The sequence below is a fragment of the Borostomias antarcticus genome (assembly GCF_949987555.1).
Source record: "Borostomias antarcticus genome assembly, chromosome: 24".
In the NCBI taxonomy this organism is placed as follows: Eukaryota; Metazoa; Chordata; class Actinopteri; order Stomiiformes; family Stomiidae; genus Borostomias; species Borostomias antarcticus.
Window position 1 is genome coordinate 6,412,524 of NC_140257.1, and position 21,137 is coordinate 6,433,660.

Sequence of the window (21,137 nt, forward strand, 5' to 3'; positions counted from 1 at the left end):
TAAATAAATAGAGGTCCACTGGACATGTTTTTTGCCTTTAATGGTGGGTGCTACAAGTACAAGTGAAGAGATCAGCATGCACACTCTGGGACTAGATCCCCCTAGATACTTTTCAAATAAAAAATTAAATACTATGCCACATACTATCTGCTTTATTCTGTCTATACTTAACGTTTCGGTTTAGGCCTTCATCAGGACAGTCCTACAGACAATTAGCCACATTCAAAATGATTCTATGTTGGTCTTTTAAATGTTTCTGTTTTTAAGTCAGGTCAAATAATATTAATTAAGGTTTAAAGATAATATGGCACAAAACACGATCATTCTAGTTGGATAAATCTCAGTCAAACTATAGCAGAGCAAAGATGCCACTGTAGAGGTGGTGATGAAGATCTACATTATGACCTGGAGTAAACTAGACCTGAAATTAACATCATATACAGTACTGTACTTGTATAAGATACAATCTTGTCCAGTGACTTTAGATAATCTGCACTGGTACTGTGCAGTAAAAGTAGCATCACACCATATCTCACCTGTTCTTCCCCTCCCAGTTGAAATACTCCTACGTAGATGACACTGGAAGGGATTTGGGTGTTGTGAGTACACATATGCCAATCTTTTAGCCCAAATTACGTACATTATTCAAAGTCATGCTGTCATTGATATTGTCATTGCCTTATCTCTAAACTTATCTTACAGTCAACAAATACAGTAGTACTACTCCAAACTTATCTTACAGTCAACAAATACAGTAGTACTACTCCAGTACTATAAGATCTCATAACTGTGTTTTTAATCATGTGTGAAGTATCACCTACATGATTAAATATCACTGTGATCTTAGCAAGCTATAGAGAGTGCATCCCTTGTTCTGGATGTTAGATTGTAATGAAATGCACATTTTGTTATTGCACTTTTAGTACGATGTGTAAGACCTCACTGCAGGGTGTTCTCCCGAGAGTCTCTAGTCTGAGTGTGGATCTCCTAAATAGCTAAGAATTATTATTACTCTATCTCATTGGAAAGGAGGGAGGATTCACCTAGCCTTGTGAGACCATCCTGATCTCGCAAGCTCACACTCTCCTCTCCACAGATCAGTCTGACAAGCTCCATAGAGATCCGTTTGGGCCCGTACATAATTTGGTCAGACCAATCTGTATCCTGTGACGAGGAACTACAGTACTCGAAGCTACCGGCGTAGTTAGGTGTGACAGGACTGTAGTAGCCCCTGATAGGTGGTAATAGACAGTCCATCCAATCACCTGCCTGTATTTTTCAAAAGTGCCTGCCCTTTTCCAAAGAGTTTCCAACAGAGCTTTTCAAGATTGCACACAATATGGTTGTGTGAAACAACTATATTGTGAATCTGACGCATCAGATTAGGGTTCACCACATCCATCTCATGATTCAAATGTTTGTTATCCTACAACTAAGAATTTACTTGATGAGGCAGAAATTATTACATATTATGTATTTACAGTGAACACCTCACATCTTTAATGTACCGGGACATTGTGATAATAAATATAGGGCTAATAAGAACCTACTGTACATAGTACAGGTTGAAGTTTGGCTTCTTTAGTGGAAGTCTTGCCATCAACAGACAACAGCTGCTCCTAAACTAAACTAACTAATTTAATTCACCTCACTTTGTGTTAAAAAGAGATATCTAAGTCAAAATATCAATAATTGGACTGTGAATGAAGGATGCCGAGTTAGATAGTCTTACCCCAGAGGTTGAAGCTGTATGTCCATGGATGCTGGTCTCTGGGCTCCCCTTATATTTGGTCAAGAGTGCCTAGCAAGCAGAATCTAATTGTGGACTCCTCAAGAAAGGGCATCAGAGACATGAATCTATAGGTCATGACGTACAGTTATCTCCCCTCCCTCCCTCTCGGTTTTTTTATGATGAAGAAACTTGTATCAAGTGTTCTACAGGACTATCATGCCTTTTAATTTTATTTTTTCAGAGTAAAAAGGTTGTCATGAGTACTAGTTGTAGTGAAAACTATCATAAATCATATTAAATAGTAAGTTGTATTAATCAATATTGTGAAGATAGAAGACAGAGATGAATCTGTAGAAGGATATAAAGAGCAGTGTGGATACAGTTTGGAACTGCCTATGATTCAAAGCTTACCCACATCATTCCATGAAACATGGTAGACATTGTTACAGTAGGTGTTATGTCTTGGACATGGTTGCCACTACTTTCATCTATGCGTTATATTTAGTAAAGTCGTAACTTATGTAGCTAGTGACCACTGCTAGGATGAATTCTGAAGCATACAGCAATCTCTTGTCTGCTCAGATGTCTCCAAAATCAATTAATTCATCATGCAACAAGTCAGTGGCAGCACTACAGAGCATCAGAACCAGCTGATGTTGAGGAAGCTGCTGGGAAATCTTGACTATTAGTTCATGTATTATCATATTACTCGGCACATTTTTAGAGCACATACTCTACATGGTCTGTAATATGTAATATTATCTTTGGTCATAAAGTTCACCATAAAGTGGGGCTGCATCTATTTCTGACAACCAGCTTCTCTATCTGTAACCATATAAAGAAAGGTCAACTATTTTAATGTCTTAATACTTGACTAAATGTTCTCGGCATTATACTGTAGCATACCACTGACGCTTCTGAAGGTTAGTTTGTCCAAACATTAAATGTATACATTAAGGAGGAAAGTTTGATCAATTTCATTATTATTTTACCATGACAGTTAACACGTTCATAGTGACAAATGTTAGAAGAGTTAAACAGAGATTAGATGAGTGGAATGAGTGAAGTGGAGACCACTGAAAATGACTACAGTACCTACAGGTCTATCAACAAGGTTATAATTTCTAAATGCTTCACCCCATATAGAGTAGATGAAAATACCCTCAAATAAAAGCTGTCAGTCTGCATGTTAACCCCATAGCGTGTGGAAGAGTACAAAACCAAAATAACTAAAATAATAAGTCCAAATACTTTTGGAATGATCTGTATGTTGGTAAACAGAGCAAACTCAGAACTAACTGCAGCTGCGGTGGTGTGGTCTCACCAGCAATTGATTATGATTCATGAGTAAATAGTATTTAATTGGGAGATTATGTATTCAAGATTTGAAAGAAACTGACAAAATACTGAATCCATTTTACTCCAGGTGCAATACAATTGGACTAACAGAGTGTCAGTTTGTACATTGTCTATATTTATTTATTGGCCTTTATTCATGTAGCCTACATATACTCTAATTTATGTATAATCGTGTACACAGTGATTGCCAATAGGCGGCCTACTTATGTAACCGAGTTGGTCCACCTCCCAAGTGGGAGACCCAGACATCCCATTCCACACAATAAGACAATAAGACTACAAAAAATTACAATAAATAAAACTAAAAATACACCATATGCATGATAAGTCTAAACTACGAACAAAACAGTAACAAAACACAAATCATACTAACATACCAGACATCAGACATCCACCAACTACGTGATCCAGACACTTGCTGCCCTCTATGTTGAAACAAATGGGAACTCATGCTCAAAATAAAAAAGAAAAGGCTGCCAGACTTTATAATACCTTCTAGTGCAGCCCTGCAGAGTAAATCCAAGGTGCTCCAGTTTAAGGTGTGCCATCACCTCCCTAACCATCTCACCTCTACCCATCGTTTATAAGATGGCGGAGTTGCTCTTATCCAAAAAATAAGATCAATCTCCCGGTATATAAGGTTATAAGGTAGGCTCTCTGGAGCACACAAACGGACTGTTTTAGAGGTCGCATGTCATGAAGTTTATGGACCTGGTAGAATTTAAGACTGTTCAAATCATGTATAGAGCCAGAAACAATTCACTCCCGGGCAATATACAGAAAATATTCTGTGACAGAGAAAGGGGATATGATTTTAGAGGGGAGTTTAATTTCAAGAAACATTGTGTTCGCTTGACAATGAAGAGTATGTGTATTTCAGTTTGTGGTGTGAACTTGTGGAATAATCTGGGCGTGGAGTACTAATATAAAGCGCATTGTGTTGCCTCTGGGTATTACACAAAATATATATTTTTAAGAAGTATATGGATGAGGAAGGGTTATTAGACAGTGGATACTGGGTTGCAGATTTTTTGGTTTAATTATTTATTACATATTTGAGTTAATAGAGGAGTGAGAAAGGGGTAGGAACCTACAAGTGTACACTTCTTCCTACTCCTTTTTGAACACTGTTATTGTTTTTTGTTTGTTTTAATCTGTTTTTATTGTGTTCAAAATAAACTTGAAATAAACATTCATTCATTCATTCATCCTGGCCAACAATGAAGAGAATGCTATTGCTTTCCTTTGATTGGTTGTTAGTTCTGCTTCCCCTGGTGGTACACCAAACATGGCTGTCAGATGACTGGGCTCTACATCCTTATCACAGATAAATTATGTTCTAGATCTAAGTTCTAAATATTTCGACCCATAACCCTTTCCGCCTAGGGTAAGACCAGAACATATGGCATATGTTGGACTGGTGCCTGTTTACATCTTGGGCAAATCGGGTCAGCCCCCTGATAAATTCTCGCCAATATGTCGCTTGATGATGAATTCTATGGAGCACCTTAAATTGTATCAACCCATCTCTGACACACACAGATGAGGAATGTACCAGTTCCACTGCCCACCTCCAGTCAGTATCTGATATGTCCAACTCTAACTCTTCCCCCCATTTCCTTTTTATATAATCAGGAGATGGAGACCCCACCCTCTGGATATTCACATACAGCATGGAAACCATCCCTTTAAGAGTCGGATTCATGTCCAATAGTCCGTCTATCCACCCACTCTGTCGCAACTCGAGGGATGAGGTTTGCTTTGCCCTCTCATTGACGAGCTGCTGCTCAAGCCTCCGCTGCCAGAGGATGGTTGGCTGGAGGAAAGCTCTCTGGTGATGGAAGTTGGTCCGGGGACTCATGCACGCCAGACACAGCGATGACAATCTGGAAAACAAAACATATTCTTTACCACACTTAACCACACCATCAAAACATATCTCATGTTACTGAATGATAATCCATACAGAGTAAGCCATATGAATTAAAAATATACTGTATATAAAAAAATATAAAACCTTGTGAATTTGAATGTAGGAAGCACCATTGAAGGCCACTGCAGCTGACAGCTGAAGATTTTCCCTACGTAAGGCTGGCTTTCCCACTTATTTGTGGCGTCGCAGTGAGAACATATCTGTGTGATAATTCAGCAAAACGATTTATGTAAACAACAGTGCATATTAAGGTAATAAAATATGTACAGTAGTGTTGATACTAATTATTTTGTCAGTGGTGAGGTTGCAATTACCATTTGACAGATACAAGGGTCCCAACAAAAAATGTCTCAATATTGCAGGTGCGGATGCATGTTGGGCATGTCCTGAACAGCTGCATGAGTTTGTCCTCATGAACAATGTATTTTGTGGCGTTGTACAGAGGTAGACGAGCACTGTACAGGTAAAAAGACAAGCAGAAGTGCACACACAGACAGACATGGAACTCTTTGTAATTTACTTTTTTGTGCGTGGCTGTAAGCCAGCGCACCGAGGATAGCAAATGTCCAGTTGTCACTCCCTCCCTGGCTTCCTTCGTCCCGTTGTTGACCTGCAGTTTTATGTTGCTACCACAAGAGGCAGATAGACTGCATTTAACTTTTTCGGCCACGGGAGGGCAGAAAGAGGCTTAAATAGACTGTGTTCCTTGTTCAGTTTCAGCAATTCAATGAGTATTTAGTTAGGCTATTTAGTTTATTATAGGGAGGGGTCGGAGTCTTGCCACCACACCACTGTCACGCCACGGACCCCACCACTCAGCCCCTGAGAGGGCTAGAGAAACACGGTCTTCACCGTTGGGGGCAGGTGGGTGGTCCGGAGAGAGGTACACTGTCCACGACCAACTCTGACCCGAGGGGGCGGAGTCTCGCCACCACGCCACTATCCATGCCATGAACTCCACAACTCACCCCCTGAGCGGGCTAGACACACACGGTTTTCACCAGTGGGTGTATGGAGATTGCCCGGAAGTAACTGCACTACACCCAAACCGCTCTGACCCGAGGGGGCGGAGTCTCGCCACCACGCCATGCACCCCACAACTCAGCCCCTATGAGGGCTAGAGACACACTTGTCTTCACTGGTGGGGGCAGGTGGGTAGCCCAGAGAGTGGTCCACAGCCCCCGACCCAATATGACATGAGGGGGCGGAGTCTCGCCACCACGGACCCAAGAGCCAATGGGCCTAGGATATAGACAATAAACTACCGGTGGAATGGTGGTGGAGCATCCATCGGGGACCCGCTGTAGGTCCGCTAGCCTTGTGTTATATTCCGCCGAAGGTCCACCAACTCGTCCATCGGGGACCCGCTGTAGGTCCGCTAGCCTTGTGTTATATTCCGCCGAAGGTCCGCCAACTCGTCCATCGGGGACCCGCTGTAGGTCCGCTAGCCTTGTGTTATCTGGGTTTATCCCTTACCTTTGTCCAGGAACAGAAGTTGAACCAATTGCAGCAAAATAGCTAACATTACAGGAATCATCAGTGTAACTGCTTTAGCCACTGACCGCTACCATTAATGTTATGGAAGCTGCTGCTAGTTGTTGTGAGCTCATGAGCTAACTGGCTATCTCGCTCTTATTGTGCTGGATTAGCATTGGAAGCATTGGAACTGATGTGCCCAGGCGACAAGACCTATCTAAATTTATCAGACATTATTTCATGTCATTTCAATTCTACCAGTCCTGAACAGGAACAAGGCACAGGCACTACTTTTCTTGACAATGATTTTAGCTTGATGATTTGCTTGCTCTCTCCCCCTCACACACACACACACACAGTACTGCAGCCTACCTTTCATGATTCTGTGTCACATCAGGCACATACTGTAGGTGCACACACTAGAATCCTGTAGAATCCCAAGGTTCCCTTGAGCAAAAGGAGGTTGGTGTTGATGTGAGTAATGGTGTTTCATTGATTGAGTAGACCACAGATACCGAGCAACCTAGAGGTCTTACTTGAATCGATAACGTAAAACCACACACTAATAAAAGATGCATACTTGTAAGACAATAAAATGCATCCAACTATGCTTAGTGAACTTAGCTAAATAACAAACTTACACTTGACTTGAGTAATTACCTTTACTCCATCTTTTCGGCTTCGGAGCTTTGCAAGACACTTGAATGGAAGCTGCCTTGATACACGAGGTATGTTGGCAGCCCACATCTCCTGTCTGTGGCTGGTAGATAATGTAACGTTAGTGCTAACGTTATACATTACCAACAAACATGCATGAAGACTGACGAACATTATCCCGCCAAGGAGGTCAGTTCTGTTTTTGGGTGGGGCTGGCCCAGCCCCTAGAAGTTGCTTTGTCCTGTTATCCCTCCCCTCACTCCCTCCGTCCAGTAAATGTTGGCCAGCATCTCTCTGTTGGCACCACAAGAGGCAGTAGTTTGTCCACAACACAGGTCTTTGCAGGGTTGTGGCTGGATGGGGTACAGCTACGGCCTGTGTGGAAAGGCTGTTCCAACTGATCAAATCGGGGGGGGGGGGGGGGAAATACATTTGAGTCCCGAAAATAGCTGGATAGGCGTCACAGGTAAGGTGTCATTACCTTAGTGCATTGTTGCAGAATCCATCTAACGCTAGCTGTGCTAATGTGCGGACTAGGTGGATTCCCCAAAATAGCTAGATAGGCATCACAGGTAAGGAGTCATTGCTTGATGAGACTGTTGAGACTCTAAGGTATTATATTACCTACATAGCGTCAGCTTCAGCATAATGCCAAGACATTTAGCAGCTAGCAAGCTGTTCTTGCAACCTTTGCTAATGCTAGCTGTGCTAATGTGCTAGGTGGAATCCTGAAAATAGCTGGATAGGCACCACAGGTAAGGAGTCATTACTTTATTACATTGTTGCAGAATCCATCAAATTCGAAATTGCCTATTGTATGATGATGAGAATGTGTGATGGATGCTACCGTTAGCCTTTGCTAACTGACTCACTAATCCCATGGCCTGGGGGGCCGAAGGGGTTTCATGATGGATGCTTGGGCAGTCAGTGATCTCCAGCGCTCTCGGTCTTCGGCTGTGTTGCTAACGCTAGCTGTGCTAATGTGCTAACTAGGTGGAATTCCGAAAATAGCTGGATAGGCGTCCTGGGTGTTGTCCTGTGCCAACATGTAAGTCTGTAAGCTTCGTCATTTGCACTCCACTTGTTGAGTGTATACCTTGGTTTTATTGTTTAGTCTTTGGTTTGGGTTTTTGCCCCTTGTGGTGCCTTTATTTTAACATTTTGTGGAAACTGCTGAAGCCTTCATGTTACAGTGACCTTTACATGCAAAACTTGTGATGTTTGTCAGTGTGAAACCATCTATGGCTTCTCACATGGCAGGTAACTCAACAAGAGTTCAAGCCCAGGGGGATGCAGAATAAAAATGTTAATGTATTGCATACTCAGCCATTGTGATGTGTGACATGATTTTTTAACGATATTTTTAATTTGTAGCTGTTACTGTTTCTTCATCTTGTTTGCATCTCTTCATCTGACCAGTCTTTTGTCTGCTTACACCTCAATCAGTCCCACCTGTGTTGAAACCAATCAAATCAATCAGTGAATCCATGCTCATTCCAGAGTCCCACAACTCATTCCCATCACAGTATGGCAGTGACACAACTCATTCGCAATGGCAGTAGGCCTACTATTGTTCATGCACGATTCCTAGTGTAAATATATAGCTGTGACATTTATACTCTTTTTTTTAGGTCAAACTGCCAGCTTCTCACTTGGCTCAACAAGAACATAACCTTCTCATGGTGTCTATGGTTGTGAGTTCAAGTCCCGGGTGATGCAGAATAAACATGCTAATGCCTACTCAGGCATTGTACTGTTTGGATTTCAGCCGCATGATTTGTAAGATTTTTTAAATGTTTAAATAATTCCTCTTCCTCCTTAAAACGCCTGGCCCCGATCCAGTGCTGCACACCAGCTGTAATTGAAAGAGCATTCATAGCTGCATGACTCAAATGATCTCATACAGTAATATTAGAGACCTGTGTTTCAGCCTTGACATCTAGGAATCTCTTTTGAACCAAGGTTTCTCTTTTGGTCTTTGTTAAGATTAGGTTGGTATCAAAAACACACAGTGATGGTCAGAAACAGGGAATTTGAATACTGATACATTATCAATGTTTAGCCCTGTTATTACTAAGTCCAGAGTGTTACCATGCTGATGAGTGGTCTCATTTACATGTTGGGTAAGTTCAAAGCTGCCCAATAGATTCATAAGCTCCATAGCTTTGGAGTCATCCTTCGTATTAATATGAATGTTCAGGTCTCCATTCAAGATTAATCTATCATATCTAGTAATACCAATTGAAATCAGGTCTGAGAATTCCTGTAGAAATACTGATGAATATCTCAGTGGCTGATACAATGTAATGCTAGTAAGTAACCAAGTAAACCTTTATTTATATAGCACTCTTCACAGCACGAGTGCACAAAGTGCTTCACAGTGGAGAATAAAAATACAAATCACACATTCAAAATCCGTCCACTCCTCAATGGCGGATAGACACTCATGCAGTACGTTGAGTTTTTCAATCAGGTTTAAAAGAGAAAAAACGATTGGATATCATCTGCATAGCAATGATAAGAGATGCCCTTGAATTAGCTGATTATAAGGCCAAGATGAAGCATATAGAGAGCAAATAGAATTGGAGCTAAGACAGGGCCCTGTGGCACGCCGCAGGAATGGGGTGCGGAGCCAGACGTAAAAGGACCAATGGGCACCCATTCCCTAAGCCTGTCTAACAGGATGCTATGATCTACCGTGTCAAAAGATCAAGCAGAACCAGAATGCCACATTCGCCTGAGTCTGAAGACATTATGTCGTTTGAGACTCGGAGCAGCTGTTTCTGTGGAGTGGTTCTTGCAAAAGCCTCATTGGAATTTGTCTAAAATATAATGTTTATATTGTCTATAATATATATATATTATAAAGTTTTTCAGAACAGTGCTGAGCTGGTTAGCAACTACTTTTTCTAAAAACTTCGAGACAAATGACAACATGGAGATTAGCCAGTAGTTTTTTAGTAGGCAGGGGTCTAGTTTGGGTTTTTTAAGGAGGGGCTGGACGACCGCCTGCTTAAAATAAGATGGGACTGAGCCAGATTCAAGTGAGCTATTTATAATAGAGACCAAGCAGGGGCCGACAGAACTAATAAATTCCTTTAACAAGGGTGTTGGTAGAATATCTTGGGGGCTTGAGGAAGATTTCATAGAGCTCATAAGGTCAGTTAGGTCAGTTAGGTCAGTGAGTATGCGGGCCAGTAAACCTAGCCTGGAAGGGGGAACCAACCACAGGCAAGAGCGCAAGAACCTGATCATCTGGGCTAAAAGCACGTTGCTCAACCCGACTGTCATAGAAACATTTCATTTTTTGTTGAGCACAGGCCAACAAAAATAAATAGGGTCTCCAACAAAATCAGCTCCATGGGGAACACACTTTCTCACCAGCACGTCGTTGTGAATGAAATATGCCTGAGCATTGGTTTTCACTCCACTAGCAGGGAGAGCGCCCTCAAACAACTCCTTCAGAGTGGGATCCGCCTGCTTCATTGCAGGGAGATTTCTCTTAAACCCTGACTCAGCAGCATGAGCGTGAGGCTCCCCAAATCTAACCTTGTGTGTCAATGCGTAATCGTCTGCCAGCGCGGCAGCTTCGGCGGCAGTTTGAACCATTTTCTCACTAACATACGTGGCAAATTGTTCAAGCACTACTAGGTCACACAAATCTTCAAAGTTATCCACCTCTGAGGCCTTACACCAGAGATTAAAATGCAACACCAAGTCGCGTGCAAACTCAAAATGGGACTGTCTTATTCTTCCTCCAATTTCTAAAGTGCTGACGGTAGGCCTCCAGCACCAACTCGCAGAGGCGTCATGCCTATAGAACTTGAGGGGGCACGTGCCCCCTCAGATTTGGTGTTTTTTTTTTTAGTTTTTTTTTTTACATTTCTGTTATTGTTTATTTACCATTACATTTTACAATGCGGAGCTATGATTATTTCTCTACTGAGCTGAATGTTATATTTTAATTATGTCATTGACCACCTCGAAAACCCACCATAACCTCTTTCAAAAAGCCAAACACCCTCTTTCCCGGTGGATTTGGTTTCTTCCAAATTAACACTGGACCTGGAAACCCCCCCCCCCCCCCCCCGCCTCATCTCAGATAAACCCGTTTTCATGGTCTGCTTGCATATATTTAGATTAAGGTTGTCCTTAACTGATGAACAGGTCCTCCAAATATTAGGCTATTCAGTATATCAGATTCAATATACTTCATACTTCAGTATAGTACAGTATATTATTCGGACCAATGCCCAGTGAGTAAAAAAAGTAGATTTCTTTTCCCTTGAAAGAACGCTATCGGTAAGTTTAATTTCACACCGCTTGAGTGGAAACTGGTAGTGGGCTGTGTCCCGATTTAAAACTGCAAAAATGCACACAAAAAACACAAAAATTTGGCTAATAACTAATAACGCCTCGCTATCTCGTGCCCCCTCGGTTTTTTGGGTTGCATGACACCCCTGCCAACTCGTATACCATAAGAACCGCCGACTTCACTTTAGCGTAGCCCAGACAATCAACTCGAGTTAAAGAAGAGTACGCTTCTTGAGCCTTTCCTGTAAAACCACACTGCAACATGAGTGTGCGCTCAGCGTCAGGCCAGCCGCATGTATCAGCAACTCGCTCAAACAAAGAAGAACGACTCTGGGTCCTTCTTGTTAAACTTCGGCAATAAGTTGCGAATAATATCAAAGGAACTGTGGGACGTCCCCCCAGAAGTCCTTTTGTTGCTCAAAGGTAAGATTAGGGTTAATCACAGTAGCTATGACTGACGATGCATGCTAGTGACTATATTGCGTGTGTTAGGCTGATGTTTGCTTGCTAGTGTAACTATCAAACATGCTGGAGATCCTTTTAGTGTACAAGGAGAAGAGTAGGGGGGAAAGGACGCAGCCCTAGGGGAAGCCGGGTTCTGATGGATCTGGAGTCTTTTTAGGTGGTCTAGCTTGTAGAAGCTAGCCCAACTTGTGATATTCCCACTATTTCTTTCTTTATTTCTTTCTTTCTTTATTTCTTTCTTTCTTTTTTTCTTTCTTTCTTTCTTTATCATAGTTCTCCCCAGTTTTTTGCTTCTTAACTACTTCTTCATACTTTGTGCTAGAAACTTCATTCAAACGTTAAAATGTTTGTGACGTTTAGCTATTAATCGGATGTATTCAGATTTTTTATATTTTTTTTATTTTTTTAGTAATTTAACTTTTAATTAAGCAATAATACACAAGATGCCGCATCGAGGCATCGAGTGTCTTATTGCGATTATATAACACACACCATTATAATCAACAAAATCATTACATCTTTTTAATTTTAATTTGCTCTCAAACTTAAGCTTTCGGCTAGATTTCATCTTCCACAGAAAGTACTTCCTTAGCGACTCTACGAGCATTCTCTCCCTGGCAACATGCTTGGGATTGGTTCCTTACTATGGGCCTAGTTAACACTAATTGCCGGTGTGCTGCCGGTTATAACATAACTTAATTCATCAAACTGCACATCTAGTTAAGTCTTTATCCACCTAAGGTACCCAAGAGAAAAACAATAGCTTATGTTTCCACCACTTGTTAGCCTACTACCACCGAAACATTTTAATATGGGTTGCGAAATAGCTTGCATCAACGTCTTATTGAAACAGCTGTTGCGAGTTGTAAACATCAAGCGCTGCGGTGTAAACGTTGCCATGGAAATCACAGACTTGATGCAAGAAAATAACGGCGTAGCGATACGTTAAGTGTTGAGGCCCTAGCCATGTATTAATCAGCTAGCCGTGGTTCTATCGTGATTAGTACAGTTGACCAATCAGAGAGCTTGCTCAAACCTACCCGTTATATAATTAAGCAATAAACCACTCGAGGCCGTGTGTTATAGTGATTTTATAACAGCTAGGGGGCATTGTTAAACCCCCCCTAGCTGTTATAAAATCACTATAACACACGGCCTCGAGTGGTTTATTGCTTTTATACAACGGTTACTACAGCTATTAGTGTAAAATAAACACACAGCAATGTAAAATATTAACATTTATTCAAAACGAAGCATCATTCCCTCAATTCCGCTGAGCAAAATAGTTCCCCTAACAAAAGGGTTGCCAAGCAACAACAACAACTACAATGCACTGGATGTAATTGGGAGGCGCATTAATACTGAAAATGGAATGATATGCGGTCCCAGGTGTGTGTTACAAAGTATTTTAACACGGCTTGCAGCCAATCAGAATCAAGAACCAGAACTAACCGTTGTATAATAGTAATTTTTGTCCCATTGAAACTGGTTGAAACTGCTGGTGGAATGTTCAGTAGCTTGATGTTTTTAGAGTGGTGGCAGCTGTTGCTTTGAAAATATTTACACATTTTGTAAACTGCTGGCACTCCTACAGTTTTGAAAGCTCACACACATATTATACATCAAAACGTTCACACAACTGTGCTGATTCGTACAATGTAAGTATCTAAGTTGTGTGATTTACAGTTTCTGAAGTATGACGATTTATTTGTCAACTGCGTTCCCCATTGAAACATATGGCGACGCACTCTAGCTTTTGAGCTGCTAATTTTGCATTTTTACTATTTTTCTAACTTGTTGCTATGCCTGCAGTTTTAACAGCTCATACACATATTATATATAGAAATGTTCACACAACTGTGCTGATTCGTACAATGTAAGTATCTAAGCTGTGTGACTTATAGTTTTCGCTGGGTGACGATTTGTTCGGCAACTGCGCTCCCCATTGAAACATATGGCGAGTGAGTCAGTGAATTCTGTGTTCTGTGCTTTGGTGCTGTTAGCTGTGTTGCTGTGCTGTGGTTGCTATGGTGCCAGTTCACAGGAGATAGCTGGAAGTTTTAACAGCTCATACACATATTATATACATCGAAATGTTCACACAACTGTGCTGATTCATACAATGTAATTATCTAAGCTGTGCAATTTATAGTTTTTGCGTTATGACCATTTGTTTGATGACCATGCTCACCATTCAAACTAATGGCGCTCCAGAGTTTGACATGTTTTTGAATTATTTTTCAAGATGCCCATCCACATCCATTGTATGACCAAAACGGTGGTAGAGCAATTATAAACTTTCTCGAAAATGCTAGTTTTGTCAATGTTTTGATCTGAATCATTGTATATGATCATAAGTAACCTTAAAACAGGGCTAAACATGCATTTTCCCTTTACTACTCCTTTAAGAAAAGTAACAAAGAAAAAAATAAAGAAGCTGAATAATAACAGAGACAGTAATGACGTTCAAGTTCATTTATTTTGTGATGCAAAAGATCATTTTATGGATGTGAATAGTTTGCTCAGTCGTTGTTTTTGCAAATAGTCATTGTTATCCATACACAGCCTACTGTATGTCTTAGCTTCTTAACATTATATACTTATTCGGTATTGGCATACTGTATAGGCTAATGTATTGATGTTTACACACTAAATCAAATGGTTGAATATAGCCTAATTTGATTGGTTTTCTTAAGTCTACTAAGTTTAAATCTCATTTAGTAACAACATTAAATTGTATAATGAAATCATTAAAAACAGCCAACAATGGATTAGTCTCTTAGGACCCTTTCACACCTAGTCCGGACTTTCCGACTTTCCAGTTTGACTCGAACCAAATTGACAGGTGTGAATCCTCCTTGACCATGGTGCGCAGATCAAAGACTCGGTCTTTGGTCCGACCTCAAGAAGAGGTGGTCTCGGCTCGAACCAAGGTTCGCTGCCTAATGTGAAATCAAAGGTTCGCACTTTCGGATCAAACAGACGCGCGTGCATCCACAAACCAATCAGTGTCAAGTATAGGGAGACGCACCCCCAATGCAAGTGATGACGACATAACGTAGGTCTGCCACCAAAAATCCTTTGGTCCGCTGGTGTGAAAGCGAAAGTTATGGAACTAATCAATAAAAAATAACAAATATGAAAGCGCCAAACGGGATTCTGGTTCGGACCTTGGTCTAGATCTTAGGTGTGAAAGCGCCCCAGGTTGTTTTTCAATTGCTATATTGTGCTTTGCTCCATTAATAAGTCAATTGTCACTCATACTTAGGTGCCAATGAAGCATACCTTTTTTTTCTCTTTTCTTTTCTCATTAGGCCGTGAGTAAATATTGACTCGGAAATCAGCTTCACTTGTTATTACTTCTTGGTATCAGATGATAATATATGATAAAGTTCTCAGGCATTATTCCATACATTAATGCAAATATTGATACACATTTCTACACCAGAGCTGCCTTTTATAAAATTTTTGTTCAAAAGATTTGAAAAGGATCTATATATTTGGTTCCATGAAAACAATAACATTCAAAAATCGAAATGACAAAGGCAGCATTTTTGCAATAAAAGGATACACACTTCATGAATAATGAAAATAAGCAGACTACTTAAATGGTTGCCCTCAATCAGGAAGAAAATACAAGATATCTTCCTTCATCAATTGCAATAGCACACATGTTATATATGTATTGGAAGTGCCCCTGTGGTTTAGCCAACATTGGACAAACAAAACAAATCCCCGAACACAGAACAGCCATACGCACAAAAAATCGAGACTATGCAATTGCACATCATTACATCCACGCCAACCATGGATCCCTAGCTTCGCTAAAGTTCTGTGGTATAGAAAAAGTCTCTGTGTCGCAGAGAGGTGGCGATATCCAAAAAACCCTGCTGTGCAGAGAAGCTTCATTGTGGATTCACACGCTCAATACAATAGAGCCTTCTGGACTCAAGGAAGAGCTCAGCCTCTCATGCTTCTTATAGCCAGCTGCCCTCAGCCTGCTTACCTACCCAGCCTATTTACTACAATTAGTGCACCTCATCCACACTTAAGTGTTGCTCTCTGTAGGCTTTTTGACCGTTAAGGTACTCTACCTATTTGCACTGGGCCCATGTAATGTTCTGTCCTATGCTCTGTCCATGATGTTGCATTTATTGTATTCACAATATTGATAGACTTTGTCCCATTGACCTTTGATAGATATGCCCCCTCTCCTACGTTAATCGAGTCCTACGTTCCTCTTGTATATGTTTTGTTGACTTTGAGTGTTTATATTTTGTGTTTCTTTAGCCTCTAGCCTCCCTGAGATCAGCCGCTTCATTAGTGGAATAGAGACATTGGCTGTATGTACTCACCTGCCCTGGTGATCAGCCCATAACCTATAAGTACCACCCAGCCTTTGTTCTCACCATGACTTGATGACATGATGAAGATATAATTGTCGAAACGTTAGACGTTTTATCTGCACCTAATAAATGGCCTCATGCCTCGTGTGCTCCAGTGATTCCTCGTTCATACTTAAATGGTCTTGTTCTAATCAGCTGTCAGTAACAAAACCATGGATAGCACACAAGTTCTTCAATATCCTATTGAAAACAGTATTCCAACATTCCTCTTTGCTCCTGTTCATTTCTGCTGTCCACCCTCTCACTCATTCATAATCCCATTCAGCGCACAGTGAAGTCTGCGGGCCAATCAGCACGACTGTATGAATTGGCTCACACGCCTCCTCTGGGTTCAGCCTGAGTCTTGTGATTGAACAACCAATCAGCTGCAGATATGAAAAAAAATCAAAGTGAGCATTGTATAAAGTCTTTAAAGTTAAGTCAATGGATACAGGGGAGATAGAATGTGTTGTGAATCACTTCCTGTACTCACGAGTGAAGTGGGCAATGGTTCTTCACGGAAATAAGCTTCACAAGCCTCTGGCTTACAGTGGACAACTGAACAAAACAGGGCAAATGTCAAGCCTGCCAATATCACTGCCCCAATAGAAACAGTAGTAGGCTTTAGCCAGGTTTCTCCAGGACCTGAGAACACAGACAGTCTTGATATTACTAATACAACCAGGTGTGTTGATCACAGGATGATCAAAATGCCACATGTGGGTTGATGCTGGAAAGAACATGGGTGAGGTCTATCCACCTTGCATGCACACTGCGACCAGCACAGCCCCTTTCTCTGAGAAACAACACATTTATTTTCTTTGTTCAAGGACATAGAGTTTACTTTGCATATGTGTTTAACCATCAATATACTGTCAGTATAGTGGAGCAGAGGCCCAATTTCAGGTTAAAGACAGTGGTGTGTGTGCATCTGCAGTTGTTACATTGATAAAAAAAAATAAAAAAATAAAAAAGGTTACCTATAATCTAGTTTCACAATACCAGTCAATCAGAGATCTCCGCCTACTAATTGTCAGCAGTTTTCTACATCCAACATAGTCACTAGAATGGTGGCGAGAATGGCCGCTAGCAAACCTACACCCTAAAGACTTGGGATTGAATCTGCAAAGCTTTTTTATTTTTATTATTATAATTTTTTTACTCAATTTGGAATGGTTCTGCAATGCAGGTTTCCACCAACTCTGTTTCCTCCGTCTCTAGTTGAGCAAAACGTTTAGAGACTGATTTTTGAGTCTACCTAGAACATGACTTTCAACACTAATTTTAATTATGATTGTTATTTTGAAATCCCATATCTGTATATATATAATTGTTTATTCATGTTTATTCAAAGTGTGTTCCTTTAAGAGCCAGTGAGTGTGGGTGGGAGTGACCTGACTCTGACCTGGCGTGTCCCGGATAAAGGGAGCGCCAGGTGAGTCAATCAGGGTCAGCCGGTGCCGACCAGGGCAGCGAACCTCAGGAAGAACTAGTACTTTGACCACTCACAGAACTCTGAACTCTGGATTGAGTGGGCACCCCTTTTGCCTGCATTCTAACTGAACCTTTAAGGATTGATTTTAAAACCCTTGAATGGACTAAGATCGAGGAGAGGGCTGGCCAAGGCCACACTTGATGGAAAACATGGGGCTATCCATGACTGAAGTAAGGCTTCCCTCCTTCTCAGCTCTTTTCAACGGTCCAGCAACTGTGAGGTTATTCTTGTATACGGTGACAGGGAGCAGGATCTACTGGGGTGGCTACTTACTTGTATCATACACTGTAGACAACAACGCTAGACCTTGTGGGTAAAGGTTCGCTGGTGGAACACCCCAACCCCGTTTCACGTTACAAATTTTATTAAAAATTAAACTTTATATTGGAGTCAGCCAGGCCTCTCTTGCACGTCTCCAGATAGTTCAAAATGCTGCTGCCCGTCTTTTAACTGGTACACGAAAGAGGGAGCACATAACACCAATTTTGGCCTCTCTCCACTGGCTGCCTGTGCACTTTAGAGTTCATTTTAAGATTCTTTTATTTGTTTTTAAATCTTTAAATGGTCTCGCCCCGTCCTACCTCTCTGAGCTGCTCCATCCTCATGCTCCTGCCCGGTGCCTCCGGTCAGCTGACCAGCTGCTCCTGGAGGAACTGAGGTCAAAGCGGAAGCTCAGGGGGGGAAAGAGCCTTTTCAGTCTCTGACCCCAAACTATGGAACGATCTGCCCCTGCACATTCCACAGGCTTCATCACCGTCCATTTTTAAAACTAGTCTTAAAACCCATTTTTATTCCTTGGCTTTCAACCAGCCATGAGACTTTGCTCCTGTTTTAATTGCCCTACTGTCTTTTATTGTTTTTATTGTTTTATTGTTTTGTTACTGTTTGTATTGTATTTATGATTACTCATGTACAGCACTTTGTTGCAGCCATGGTTGTTTTTAAAGCGCTCTATAAATAAAGTTGAGTTGAGTTGAGTTAAATTCATGGTCGATATGTGCGATATGTGTGTGTTGTACAGTATCTCCACCTGTGGAGCACCCACCTGTAATGGTGACACATTGTTTCTCAGTGCTGCTGCTGCTCCTGCTGTGGGAGTCCATGTGGGTCTGGGCCCTGACGCAGTACACTGCTCCTTCCTGCAGGGAGGGGATGTGGAGTTGGTTCTGTCCCATAGAAATCACGTGTGTCCAGGTCTGCTTTAGAGACAGAGCAGAGTTAGAGCATGCCATGCCATCCAATGAGCACCAAACGGATGTGCTTAATATGGCACGAAACGGTAGCTCTTGTGAATATGCCACAAAACAGTAGCTCTTATGAAGTGGCAATTAGAAACTATGAAACAAAACAGTCATTTAGAAGTGATCTTTCCAGAAAAATCAACGGGGGGAAATGGGACAGGAGGTAAGGAAATAAGACCGGAGGTGAGGTGAGGAGACAGGAGGAGAGGAGAGGATACAGGAGGTGAGGAGAGGATACCGGAGGTGAGGAGACAGGAGGGGAGATGAGAGGAGAGGATACAGGAGGTGAGGAGATAAGACAAGAGGTGAGGAGGGGAGACGGGAGGAGAGGAAGGCAAGGAGTGGAGACGGGACTTGGAATGGTTTGATTCACCTTTCCTGGGTTTGTGTGTGTGAACCGGGGGGAAGGCTGTTATAATTGTTTTCTTAAAAGATGGACCTTTGGATTATTGGCGGGAAAAATGGTGGACCTTTCGAATTTGTATTTGAGTACCCCTGGCTTAGAGCATTTCAGGAACAATAGTTTTAATCTTAGTCATCTCTTTCTGTTCTCCAGCTTCTACATATCCCTTGATCGGATAGAACATACAGTATAAACGCCTATGATATTGAACTCTGGGCCTAATACCAAACCTAACCCTCTGACCAGTTCCACTCTGTCTGTGTGTGTTGGACTCACCCTTAGTTCCTCGCCTCCCTTCCAAACTGTCACCGTCATCCCAGCAGTCACAGGCAGGTCTCTGAATGTCACCAGAACAGAGTCACCCATGGTGGTCACAGTCATATCAGGTACAGTCAGGATCGCTGTTGTGTGGAACAAGATGTTAGTGTATACTCAAAAATAATAATAATAATAATAATAATTTTGTGTGTTCTGTTACAATGATGAACAGAAGATTCAAAGCATACTGTATATATATGGATGGAAACATGTCTAAAGCTTTAGTCATTCTACTGGTATTGATCACAGTCAATAAAGTAGGATGCATCGAATGTGTGAATCATTAGTGCATCAAAAGAGAACATATCTCCCATAATGCCTTACTCTCTCTCCTGTTGAAGGGCCTTGTCAGCGTTGACCATGGTGAGATACGGTTGCCGCACTCTGCCCGAACACGGACGTTGTAGTCAGAGTCTGAACCAAGGTCACGGGTCAGATCACATTCAATTAAGGTAGTTTGCTGGCATTCAAGCCCATCTTGCCAGCTTCCATTTAAGATCCTCAGCTCAAAATCTCTACAGATAGAAAATGAAAACGTGAGTTCTTCATGAAGCATTTCATTATTAATATTACCATATCGTGTACATATTATAAACCTAACCATAAAACCATAAAATGAACCTCAACTTGAAAACCAAGTCACAATAGAATCAGAGCCAATAGTTCAAAAAGTCTGAATTATATAAAAACCTGTGGGGCAAGTCTGTTACTGGATACCAGCCATATCAGGGAGCCTCCAGTCAATGTACCAGAACATTCTTGTAATGTTTTAAAGGTGACTCACCCCTGAAACTGCACAGAGTATGTGGGAGTACTGCAGGTAGACTGCTGGGGCCGCCATTTAAGCACATGCTTCATGTTTATAGACTCCATTGTAACGTCTCTTGGTGGTGGCAGCAGCAAGGCAGCTATGCATATGCAAACAGACAAACACTGTCAATGTAAAACTGACTGAAAATTAATAGATGGTGTAAACATTTGCATTTGTCTGGCATTGACAATAAGTAATTTACTAGTACTACTAATTTAGTCAAGCAATGTCAAATCAAGAAATGTGGAATTGGTGCTGTGATATTTCTACAGCGCAGATGTTACTGAGTATAGTAGTGATGAGATGAGAACGTATGTTATAAGCACAGATAAACCCTGCCATTCTGTTCAGGTACACATACATTAGAGTACACACACATGTGTTTTTGCGCTCATGTAGGCCAACTCATTCCTGACATTCCAAACCTTATTTGCAAAGCAAGTGATTTTAGCCTCAGGTCTATTGTGACAGCAGTAGATCCAGTATAAACACACATAAGTGGTGCATACACACATAGACACACACATGCACGCGCACACAAAACACAC

The 21,137-nt window shown here is 41.4% G+C and overlaps 1 protein-coding gene across 1 annotated transcript; it reads right to left on the reverse strand.

Moving 5' to 3' along the window:
- Positions 1-4,878: 4,878 nt before the first annotated feature.
- On the reverse strand, positions 4,879-20,651 carry crfb16 (cytokine receptor family member B16; the record flags this gene model as incomplete). Its single annotated transcript, XM_084458183.1, has 7 exons — positions 4,879-4,977; positions 16,815-16,966; positions 18,398-18,469; positions 18,862-18,982; positions 19,737-19,861; positions 20,103-20,293; positions 20,563-20,651. 7 exons carry the CDS (start codon positions 20,649-20,651, stop codon positions 4,879-4,881), a joined length of 849 nt encoding a protein of 282 aa, XP_084314309.1.
- Between the last annotated feature and the right edge of the window lie 486 nt (positions 20,652-21,137).